This window comes from Myxine glutinosa, chromosome 9 (genome assembly GCF_964187855.1).
Source record: "Myxine glutinosa chromosome 9, kmMyxGlut1.1, whole genome shotgun sequence".
NCBI lineage: Eukaryota > Metazoa > Chordata > Myxini > Myxiniformes > Myxinidae > Myxine > Myxine glutinosa.
Genome location: NC_136269.1, coordinates 130,187,656 through 130,200,375, shown reverse-complemented (window position 1 = coordinate 130,200,375; position 12,720 = coordinate 130,187,656). Strand labels below are relative to the sequence as shown.

General features: G+C 48.9%; 1 protein-coding gene across 7 annotated transcripts in view; it reads left to right on the top strand.

Annotated features, from left to right (window-relative positions):
* LOC137434920 (solute carrier family 12 member 4) overlaps window positions 1-12,720 on the top strand; it is a 105,374-nt gene that overhangs the window by 46,266 nt on the left and 46,388 nt on the right. For all 7 annotated transcript variants that reach the window (XM_068128145.2, XM_078784921.1, XM_078784922.1 and 4 more), the window contains one exon: window positions 12,136-12,267. In XM_068128145.2, the coding sequence (XP_067984246.1) occupies window positions 12,136-12,267 (132 nt within the window). The remainder of the gene's footprint in view (window positions 1-12,135; window positions 12,268-12,720) is intronic.

Sequence of the window (12,720 nt, the reverse complement as noted above, 5' to 3'; positions counted from 1 at the left end):
ACTACCCATAAACATCTACTTTACAAATCAACAAACATCCCTACTGTCTTCCCCGTTCCTCCCATATACCAAATTCGTCTTCTCTCCCTCCTAACCAATCAAATTTGCCATTTTCAACTCTCATCAAAATTTGCCATTTTCAACTCAACATCAAAATTTGCCATTACCAATTCATCATCAGTCCCTCCTAGGGAGGGAGAGATGGAATCACCCCAATGTCTCATCCACGTCGTGATGCGTCTCACAAATCCTCACAGCAATCTCATTTCCTGCACAAAACAAAGAAAACACAGGTGTGGAGTCATCATCATCACCACAGGTAAGTGGCTGCGTATGGTGCGACAGGTTCATCAATCCTAACTATCTCCTAAATGACTTTAACAACTTTACACTACCCGGGGTCTTTCTCCGGCCAAACCATTGGCCCTCTTACACTATGGGTTCTAAAAACCAATTCCCATTGGCCAAACTGTGGTGCTTCTCAATTTGGGGTCTCACTCCCCCGATTCATCTCCCGGTGCTCTAGCACAATTTCTGGGCTGCGACGTGTACCTCTCCCAGTGGGTCTACCCACCTGCACACCTCCACCACTGCAGTTGCCACCCGAGCTTACCTAGCTCCTCACCCTAACCTATCTAACTGGGGCAGGCCCCTCCTGGCTCTGTCACCCCACTCGGTGCCCTCTGGCACTGGGCTACCCGGGTCCGTCCTCCGGATCCTCGGGCCCCATCCACAACAACTACTACCGGCTCCCAGAGCCCACCTGCGGCCTCACCTGGCCGACATCCTCACAGTGGTGGAGCGCCCAACCAACTACACACACTAACAGGCTACACGCCCAGCCATTTCCACAACACTAATGCACCCATCCACAACACCATTCTGCAACCCCACCACAAATGCCAATATCCAACCACAATTTACCTGCACCCTCTACCTAACACTTACACTACCCGCCCCGGGTATCCGTGATGGGGGTCCACTCTTCCCCCATTCACACCTTCGCACCATGCACACCACTCCGTACCGCTCACTCCAACTCTCTCCACACACCTGTACCTGCACACCTGTGCTCTCACACCTGGTGCCACCTGCACCCTTCTCTCCCCAAGCGCATTCGCGCTGATCCACAACACTCATTACTCACACACTGCTCCACACACCTGTCCAGTTGCACACCTGTGCAATCACACCTGTTCAATTCTCACACACACAGCATCATCTCAGCTAACTACTCCCTTCTGAAACTTGCGCTTCCCAGTCGTCCCTTTAAACTATTGCGCTCCCACGTCATTATCCTCCATACTAATCTACCTGCGTCCCCACTACAGGTATCAGTCACTAACTAAACTTAACGTTACCTAAGGTCATCTTCTCTAGATCCCTACACACCATATCCTAACCCACCCGGGCTAGTTTTCACTGCCATACACCCCATAAGCTATTGCTCCTTTGCCCCACACCTGTGAGGGATGGTGGATTTGCCATCCCACCACATCGGGGGTCTCTCACTACCAATTTTGCACATCAAATTTCAACAAATCAAAAATTTGGCCAATCACTGCCCATCATCTGCCAATCACTACTGCCAATCCTTTGCCAATCATCAAATTTTGTTTTTCTCTAATTTTGGGTCCAAAACACTAACCTCATCACCCAGTCTACTCACTACTGCCTCTCGGTGCGCCAATTCCTGTCCAAAGCCCGGCTTCGTAAAGCCAAGCAATGGATGCTGGTTGTTTTGTGCCAGCGGCTGGCTGCATCCTGCCTTCGGTGCAGGGAAGGAGGTTTACCCGGCCCGAGATCCCACGCATCACCTCGGCGTGGAGCCATCCAATGTCCCGATCTCGACCTGCCGGCACGTCTCAACAAAACGTGGTCGCCATAACGACCCTTCCTATCGGGCTGCAAGCTCCGCCTAGTGGAGCCTGGACGCGGCCGTTCAAAGCGAGGCCCGGCACGCACCGAGGGCCTGCTTCGGCTAAAAGTCGTTCTAAACTCTACCCCGTCTAACGTCGATGCTTCACCTGCATGCTTACATCCCGCAGCCCGTTCCTTGCTCACACATCCAGCCGTTTCCATGCCCCTCGTACCGTTCCTTACACACCCAGGTACGCCCATTCCACTCACCGCCTTGGTCACACACCTGACCACCGAACACTTTGGCACACACTCGTTGGTAGCACACCTCACCAATACACCTCTTCGCGCCCCCTCCTCGGTCACCTCCTCTGTGACAATCACAGGTGTGCTCTCACTCGCACATCCTACCACGTGCCTCACCACCAACTCCAGCGTGCATTCCCACTCACGCTCTACCATTCCAGGTGTACATCCTTCCATCCCAGGTGTACATCCTCGCTCACCTGTCACAACTAACTCACGCTCCATGTCACTCTCACTACTTTCACCTCCATTCCTGACAGCGCACTCACCCTTACTCTTGACAGCGCACTCTTTCCCCATGCACCTGTCCGTTACACACCTTTCTCGCGCACACTCTCCCGTTACACCCTCTGTAACACTCACCACAGGTGTGCATTCTTCCTTGCCTTTGACAGCGCACTCTTTCCCCATGCACCTGTCCGTCACACACCTTTCTCGCGCACACTCTCCCGTTACACCCTCTGTAACACTCACCACAGGTGGACACTCTTCCTTACTTCTGACAGCGCACTCTTTCCTCATGCACCTGTCCGTCACACACCTTTCTCGCGCACACTCTCCCGTCACACCCTCTGTAACACTTACCACACCGCGCTTCCATGTGCTCCCTCGCACACGCGCTACGACCGACTCACTCTCGCCAGCACCCTCACTACTCCTTGGCACGCACTTTTTCCTCACACACCCCAGAGTCGGACTTTCTCGCACACCTCCTCTTTCGCACACCAGACCTGTCGCACACTTCACCAACGGCCTCTCACGAACACCCGGGTCCATCTCGACCCCCAAGCTTCTTAAATCCCCTGGCGCATCATACGCACGACCATATTGGTCACCACTTACACCGGGTCCTCTTCCTCTTCGCTTCTCCTCCATCACCTGCGAATCCCTCATCCGGTTAATGAGCACATCATCACGATCCAAACACAGACTTTGGACCAATTCTTTTATCTCCTCTTTTATCTCTTTGTTATCCCCTCTCCGTCGCTTCTTAATTTCGCTCACCCCTTCTTCCACTTCTTCTAATTTGTGCCTCACCTCTTTTATTCCCCGGTACGTCTCCTCAAGCTCATCCTCTAAGGCTACCTTGACCGTTTCCAGGTGCGTCCTCACCTGCCGGTCCTTCGTCTCCATTACCTCTATCACCTCGTCCAACCTCGTTGTCAGTCCCTCACGTACCATCTGACATTCCCTCTTTGTCGCTATCAAGTCGTTTTTTATGTCGTTTTGTGTCGCTTTTAACCCTCCTAATACCGCAGTGTTCCTTTGAACCTGCTCCACTAACTCCGTCTGTCCCACCGTCAGCTGCTCCACCTCCTGCGTCAGGTCCTCTATGCCCCCTTGTAACTTTACAGTCCCCTTTCTCACCTCCTTTTCCATGTGCTCCTCACAGTGCCTCACCTCCTCGCGCACTCCTCCGACCTCCTCACTCACTCCTCTTCTGATCTCCTCTCCCATCACTTGCATCTCCTGCCCAGATGCCACCCTCATCTGCTCCATTTCCTCCCTGTGAGCATCCAGTTTGGTTTCTACCCCCATTCTGACCCCCTCTATCTGCTGCCCCATTTGGTTAACTTCCCTTTCCGCTTGGTCCCTCATGTCCCTCAATTTGCCTTCCATCCTGTTTTCTAACCCCTCTAACCCATTTTTCACTCCCTCTATCTGATTCTCCTGGGCAGCCATTCTATTTTCTACCCCCATTAACCCCTTTTTCACCTCTTTTATCCCGTTGTCTAACCCCTCAAATTTGTCGTCTAACTTCCCAAATTTCTTGTCTAAACCCTTAAAATTATTGTCTAACCCCTCACTGGTACCCCTCGCTTCGTCCCTCATTACCCCCAATTGCTCACTCCGAGCCCTCGCTTCGTCCCTCATTACCCCCATTTGGTTTCCCAACCGCTCACTATCAACCCTCATTTGCTCACTCTGAGCATCCATCCGGTTCCCCAATTGGTTACTCTGCAGTTTGAGGGACGCCTGCATTTGCGCCATAAATTGCTCCATGAGGACCTGCATCTGGGCCATCCCTCCCACTTGTGCAGCGGGTGCGGCCGCCGTAGCTATGTGCGAGGCGCAATTTCGCGCGTCTGCTACCCCCGCTGTTTCGCTCTCCTCATGTCCCTCATGTCCCTCAATTTGGTCCTGGACCGACCCTGCTTCACTCTCCCCTACCGGACCCCAGCCGTCTTGATCCGCCATAGCGCGACTTTCAAAATTCGGTTTTTATTTTTTATTTTCGTAAAACAAATTGAAATTTCGCCGTTATAATTTCGCGCGGGAAACGCGCTCCGAATCGATTTTCCCTCCCAAAATTTGGGCCTAACTAATTTAGTCCCGGGTTCGAATTCCACTCCTCGACACCAATTGTTACAGATACGACTTTGATGGTATGGTGGGCCGAGCGGGATGGCCGCCGTATCCGTACAAGTTACCCGATTGTACTCGAACGTCGACGAAGCCGCGCTATGCTGGCTCAATAAGAAAAAGAAGACACCCGGCTGGATTACAATCACACAATACGACACCAGGGGTTCAGTTCTCAAGACCTCCGGAGGAGGTTATATTAAGGCGGAAAAGGTTAGATTACAGGGACAAGAGGGAAACATAGGAAGGTGGGCACTTAGACACAACCTTATATTAACCCTAGACAGACCACAGATAAACGGGACAACGCTGACTCACACGGGATTTGATGGCAAGGAAAGCGGCAGTCGATGGCTCAGGTGCACCTGGCTCAGGGACAGAATCACGTACGGTGGTGTCCAGCAGATGCGGGGAGGTCGCTCAGCGCTCGTGGGTCGCGACTTTTGTGGAGATGCCGGGGAGGTCGCTCAGCGCTCGGGAGGGTGGCGTCTTGTCCTTCCAAGCTCGGGGCGCATCTCACGTCACGTCCGGCGCGGGGCCGCGTATATCCGGCGGGGAGTCACGCCCTCGCTCGTTAGCTCCGCCCCATATGGCATCGGCCCATGGCTTCTCATTGGGTGCGGGGGTTACCGGCTCCGCCCTTGACGAGGGGCCGACAGGGAGCCCCCTTCTGGGTAACCCCGTCGAGCACATGTTCAATGGCGGCCAACCGAGCCGGAGTGAGGACGCAAAGCCGCTGTTGTTGTGGTTGTTGTTGGAGCTTGAGATGATGGGAAGAGATGCGGGGAGGTATGGGAAGGTCCTAAACTCCTACTGGTGCCATATCATCACATTCTGGTGCAACGAAGAGTCATAATTAATGGAAACAAGTCCTTAACTGACATAGATTAAGAATAACTAGCAAGATGTCCTATAATTGTCTACGTGTGGTGCGGGGGACCTGGGCACGACATTTAATGGGGGAATGAAGGGGAAGATCGGCTCTAATGGGTGTTGTTTACAGACAATGGGACTAGGGAATGGGGTAAGGGGAGAGTTGGGGAGTATCGGAGAAGATAGGGGAATATTTACAAGCGGATATGGAGGTCAAATTCCATATTCGCAACAATATATATATTGTTGCGGATCTCCCGAAGCCCGTCCACGTTACAAAGGGTGGATTAAACCCCTTATTTCCCCTTGGGTCTTCGTGTCCACGAGGCCGAATCGCCACTTCCGCAGAGAGCATGAAAAAGGGTATCGGGTCAACGCCGCACGTACCTTTGACCCACGCTGCCACGAAAACGGGGACCGGACCTCGCACAAGCCACGCTAATCGAGTACGCCCGAGTGGTGTGCGTATCATGTGACTCATGCCGTTACTTTATTGGAACCCGATTCGAGCGGTTCTATTCGTACTATGCTAGGCCAATGGATGGAATGGACGGGAACGATCAAATTGAAGAAAGAACACATGTTTATTATTTATGTACAATAATCAGGATAAAGGAAAGGGGACACAGAGCAGAGGCTTAACAGTTTTAACTTATACCCAGACAAAGGGTCCACTCACTCACACGGGGAAATGGAGGAAGAAAGTTCGCACGCCAAACACGCCTTGCCGTCGGTCGCTCCCGGACAGCTCGCCCGGCGTGGCCCTCTGGCGGTCACGGCACGTATGCAGGGAAATGCAGGCAGGAGGAGATCGCGCGTCTGTGGCCCGGAACAGGTCGTCTTCACAAGCGCGATTTAATACAGGCAGCAGAGCGCACGGCACGGTGAATGTTCGTGTACAACAAAACTATTACAAGCAGTTCAAGTCACGCACTCCGACGCGTTCTCTGGCTCTCGCTGGCTCTCTCTCACGGGGGCTCCGACTGACTCTCGACTCCAGCTCAACTCTCGTCTGAACTGAGACGGGGGGCTCGGAGCAGGGTTTTATGGCCCCGCCCCAGAGTCTTACTCGAATGTTCCAAGCCCCACCTCTCGTTGCTGTGGTGAGCCACTCCCCTCGAGCTCTGATTGGCGGCTCGCGGCTTACCGGCCACTCCCCCTGCAGCTCCTCCCTTCGGCCTTGCCAGACTTGTTCAGGCCGAGCACGTGGCATTCCAGCGCAAAAGAACACCTAAGCTCACTGGCCTGCTCAACGCAAAACTAACACAGGAAAGGAGACTACCTTACATTTACTAAGAAATAACTATACTACAGCGAGGCTACATGTTGTGGTTTGTCTACCTACGAGGGAGGTTATCCTTTATTCTCATAACCGCAACAATATCATTATGCGACTTCATACCATGAGTGGTGAACCACCATTAAGGTATCCCATCCAGCTATACTGTACCTTAATGGGAGTGATAAGCACCGCCTGCCACACAGTACATTATCTCTGGTATCCACTCATTATATGGAGTCGCCTGAATGCGGCCGGGAGTAACCAATCAAATTATAATTTAAGTTCTCCAGCCTAATGAGCGCATGCTGTGACATCACCGTCACGTACATGCGCTTTGCCTGCCAAGCTCCGAAAGAGCCATCCGACAGTGCATAATTTAGATCTTCGTTCAGATAAATTCATGTGGCAGGTTTACCTCTGGTTCCGACGGCAGCCCTCGAACCTGCAGGAAATTAAATCAAGCGAACGAAAACCCGAATTCAATGTACAAAAATAAATATTTGTTAAACGGAACCGAGAACAAGGAAACACGACGATTAAACCTAAACCCCTCTAATGGAGCGCTCCCACACTTCACTTCAAATACACTGACGAAGAAATATTCAAATAAAGGAATCATCATGTTTGCGTTTGTGCTGGCTTATCTGTGGTGTGTAGCGTCCGTCAGGAATTGTTGGGCTGGAGCACCGTCGTCCGACGCCGGTCTCCCCACGCCTCTGTTCACCAGGCCTCTCGCACAAAGCGAGCGAGCGTGCAATGGCCTCCCGGCTGCTGCAGCTCGTACGCCCGCCGTTCGGACGTGAACGCCGGGGAAAAGAATCGTCGGCGCTCCACCGTCTTTCCACCAAAATCCAAAAGCAAGAACAGGTCCAGCCGAAGGGACAGTCAGGAGCAAGAGGCCAAGGGAAGAGGAGCGATCCGGGCAGGATCAGTCCAATAACGAAAGGGGACAATGTTGGCACACCAACGTTCACCAGCAAAGTCCAGACCAAAAGTCACAAAATGTCCACCGCTCCAGGTCTCTTGTCCGGCGTGCTCTGATGTCATCCGGGCCCTTCTCGAATCTTCCGATCTCCTCCCACCAGTCGTGCAACCCGCCCACCAAACCCTCGGTGTCGATCCATCGCGCGGTGGGCGTGGCCCCAGCCTGCCTTGTACGATGTTCCATCGCCATGGTGGCGTACTGTGCGGCCGCTTGGGGTTTATTCTTCCGGTCAGTCTTTTTGCGGTGGAGGGGAATTAATTAATGTGGTGCACTAATGGGCCTATCTAATGTATAAGAGTGCGTTGCCATAAGGGACACCGGGATGTTAACAGAGGGAACGACACAATGGAGTTAGCATATTTCCTACAACTACTTAACATGCCCCGCCCCCTCGTGGCAGGGACGAAGACACACTTAATCCGACACGGGGTACAGGTCCTCTACTTATTTACATCGAGGTGGTTCTAGCTACCCACGACAGACGAAGCATGATACCTACACAGATCTACCGAGATCTAGGTATTCCCCTACCCCAAAATTCATAATACAGTGGAACCTTGACTTACGAGTGCCCCAACTTACGAGTTTTTCGAGATACGAGCCGTCGCTCCGGCAGTTTATTGCTTTGAGATGCGAGCCGAGATCCGAGTTACGAGCTTTCGCCACCCGGTCACGTGGTTATCTTGCCGTTCAAGTACAGTACGTATCTCTGTCGTATAGCGATGCATTTTAGTTTTCGCATTTTGGTTATTTCGAGTTTACGCCGCCAGGTAGGTTCTGGTCACGTGGTTATCTTGCCGTTCAAGTACAGTACGTATCTCTGTCGTATAGCGCTGCGTTTTTGTTTTCGCATTTTGGTTATTTCGAGTTTACGCCGCCAAGTAGGTTCTGGTCACGTGGTTATCTTGCCGTTCAAGTACAGTACGTATCTCTGCCGTATAGCGATGCATTTTAGTTTTCGCATTTTGGTTATTTCGGAAAATTTCATGTTCATGTCGAACATTTCATGTTCATGTTCATGTTTTCATGTTCATGCCATGCCAGGCCACAACTTCTTCAGAGTGCCGGCGATAGCTCGCCTTCTCTTTGTGGAAAACACGGTGAGATCCTTAACATCCAACAACTAATGGGACGCAAACGGGGCGCCCAGTTTAGCGGTACACACATTGATGAATCACCCTGCCTGTGATTCACCCATGACAGGTTATAGCTGGGTCGGGATTCAAACCCAGGCTGGACAGTTTAGACTTTAGAGTCAAGTGTGCGTACCTCCAGTCCAGGCCATCCTGCCAACTTGTATGCTGCATACAGGTGAAATATAAAGCGCGAGATATTTTTATATATACTGTATATTTTAAAAAAAATTGGTGTGGTTTTTGGCGGGCTGGAACGGATTAATAGCATTTCAATGCATTTCAATGGGGAAATTTAATTTGAGATACGAGCAAATTGAGTTACGAGCTCGGTCACGGAACGAATTAAACTCGTAAGTCAAGGTTCCACTGTATATATATATATATATATATATATATATATATATATATATATATATATATATATATATATATATATATATATATATATATATATATACAGTCATGTGAAAACGTAAGTACACCTCGTGTAAAGTTTTGACTTTTTCAACATTTTTCAACATACAGCTATTTGATCTTCATTTCAACAATATTGATAGATAAAGGTGATATAATATAACAAATATCATGAAACATTTACATTTTGTAGTCCATTGTATAATTTAAATAAACATAAATGCAAATTTCACATGTGGAAAAAGTAAGTACACCCCGACATTTATCACTACTTCAAATACCTAAAATTAAAATTAGGTGTACCAGCTCAGGTGCGAATGATTAGAACATTGTTAGAGAGGATCTTGGAGGAACCTGTCTTATTTTTAAACCTCAGACATTTCGTTTGGTTTGCTCTTTGTTGTTGAAGTGTGCGGCGTCACCATGCCTAGATCAAAAGAGCTCTCTGAGGCCTTCAGAAAGAAGGATATAGATGCCTACGAGTCTGGGAAGGGATTTAAAAACGTCTCCAAACAATTTGAAATCAATCATTCGACTGTCCGGAAGATCATCTACAAGTAGAGAAGATTCCAAACAACTGCCAACTTGTTCAGGCCAGACCACCCCAGCAAGTTCAGCCCAAGAGCAGACCGCAAGATGCTGAAAGAAGTCTCTAAGAACCCCAGAATTTCATCACGGTACCTACAGGTAGCTCTTGCCACTGTTGATGTCAAAGTGCACGAGTCTACCATTAGAAAGTGGCTGCACAAATTTGATCTACATGGGCGGTGTGCCAGGAGGGAACCTTTGCTGTCCAGAAAGAACATCAGGGCAAGACTAAAGTTTGCCAATGAACACCTAGGCAAAGACCCGCACTTCTGGAACAATGTGCTCTGGACAGATGAGTCAAAGGTAGAGCTATTTGACCACAGTACCAGAAGACATGTTTGGCGAAAACCAAAGACAGCATTTGACCACAAGAACCCGATACCAACTGCAAAGCATGGTGGTGAAAATATTATGGTTTGGGGCAGCTTTGCTGCATCAGGTTCTGGGCAGCTCACCATCATAGAATCCACTATGAATTCTTCATTGCACCAGAGCGTGCTTGAGGATAATGTGAGGCCATCTGTCGGAAAGTTGAAGCTCAACCGAAGGTGGACCTTGCAACATGACAATGACCCTAAACATACCAGTAAATCCACCAAGGAATGGCTGAAAAGAAAGAAATGGAGGGTTCTGGAATGGCCAAGTCAAAGCCCGGAGCTAAATCCCATCGAGATGTTGTGGGGGGATTTGAAACGAGCTGTGCATGCAAGAAACCCCTCAAACATCGCACAGCTGAAAGAATTCTGCATGGAGGAGTGGGCAAAAATTTCTCCCAGTCGATGTCAGAGACTGGTAGACAGTTATAAGAAACGCCGACTTGAGGTTGTTTCTGCCAAAGGGGGCAATACCACCTATTAGAGCCAAGGGTGTACTTCCTTTTTCCACAGAAGGAAATGGCATCTCTGTTAATTTTTTGTTGAATAAATTATTGCAGTCAATTTTTCATTGTTTTTCTTTCAATTAGATCACCTTTATCTATAGATACTGTTTAAATGAAGATGAAATATTGATATGTCCAGATATGTTAAAAAGATTTTAAAAAACATTTCATGGGGTGTACTTACTTTTTCCACATGTGAAATTTGCATTTATGTTTATTTAAATTATACAATGGACTACAAAATGTAAATGTTTCATGATATTTGTTATATTATATCACCTTTATCTATCAATATTGTTGAAATGAAGATCAAATAGCTGTATGTTGAAATATGTTGAAAAAGTCAAAACTTTACATGGGGTGTACTTACTTTTTCACGTGACTGTATATTTCGATTTTCTACCAGTACAACAGGGAGTTGTAATGAAAGATAACGTCGTATGTGGGCAACCTTCGACTCTTATGTAGTGGTAATCCAACTTCCTTGGTTACAGGGACGAAATGACATTTATTAAACATCACGGTTACTCAGAAGGAGAAGTCAAAAATAAGAAAGGATCTGTTTATTGAAAGCATTTCATAAACATGACTGAAGAATGACAACATAAGAGGAACATGGTAATGCCATAATAGCCATTGTTACTAAGCACAGCAACACCGGTTTGATAACGACAAGAAAACACAATTAGAAAACATTTAACATGACCATTCTTTCCTTAGCATTTTGCCAGCTAAACATTCACCATGACTATGTCCCAAATGTTCTTCCTCCTTACTAACTATTTGAGTCGACATTCCTGATACTGTACAATGGCTTCCCATCTTGCGTGTTTCTCAAGCGAAGCTTGGCTGGCACACTTTACTGTCTCGATATCAATTTCCCCCACCTGTGGAACACACTTCCTCGCTCGACCTGAGTCCTGCTAAATATTTCTCGTATCTTCACCCCTGAAGCCTGGTGTTGGCTTAGCAGTTAGGGTGCCGGCTTGGGATCATAGGATCCTGGGTTCGAATCCCAGTCGATTGCTGAATTAATGCCAGGGGGGTTGACTCAGCCTGTCATCCTTCTGAGGTCGGCAAATTGAGTACCAGCTCACTGGTAATTCCCTATGTGTAGCAAGAGGCGACTAACAGGGTGGGTGGCAGGAAGGGCATCCGGGCGTAAAACATTGATTCAAAAAGGGGAACACGGTGCCCGAAAAAGGCCAACCCTGGCTCTGCGGGGAGAAATGGCCTCTAAAGGCGGTCCCCCCTTCCTTCAATGACCTGCTGATAATCCAGGGGATCCTTTTGTACTCTTGATTGTCTGTTTTGATATTTCCCATGCTAGGTGTTTTCGAATAATATCCTGATTAAAATGGTGACAGTAATTTGGACAAAACCAGTTAACTTCTGGTCATTAACCCTTGGATGGTTTTTGTCACTCTTGACCATATCTGACCCTCAGGAAGAGATGGACACACGACCTATGGTGTCATCGTTGCTTAGTAGGTTGGTAAACTACACTAACTTGCCACAGGGTGCTCGAGAGCACGAAGAGGCCGAGAGCATCGATGGCGCAAGGACAAAACCTACTCAGGTATAAAGACTACTTGTAGATCGCACTATATTGAATTTATGTCTAGATCTGTGGGTGGCTGGGTGGCATGAGGGGCAAGGGGGGATTGAGAGATGGATGTCACCTCGTGTCGACGAACCCTTTGAAGTTCACGTTCCATTCTTTGATATCCTTTCGCTCCAACATAGCAAAGATTTCCAAATGACCCACACTCTTAATTGCTGATTGAGAGCATCATAATACGGGGCTATGGTCATGTCCCTCTACCCACAACATCAAGGACCCAGTACATGTTGTCCGCATTATGGAACTGGATCAAACCCAGAAGACTACCAACTCTACCGACTCCTCTCCGGTCTTGCTCCCCCAGCTCTGTCTGTGCTCTGTCCCCCAAATATTCCTACTTGTCGCACAAGATCTGCCTGAAACCCTCTTATGGTTAAACTGCCAAAATTAAGACTCTCTGCTCACCTT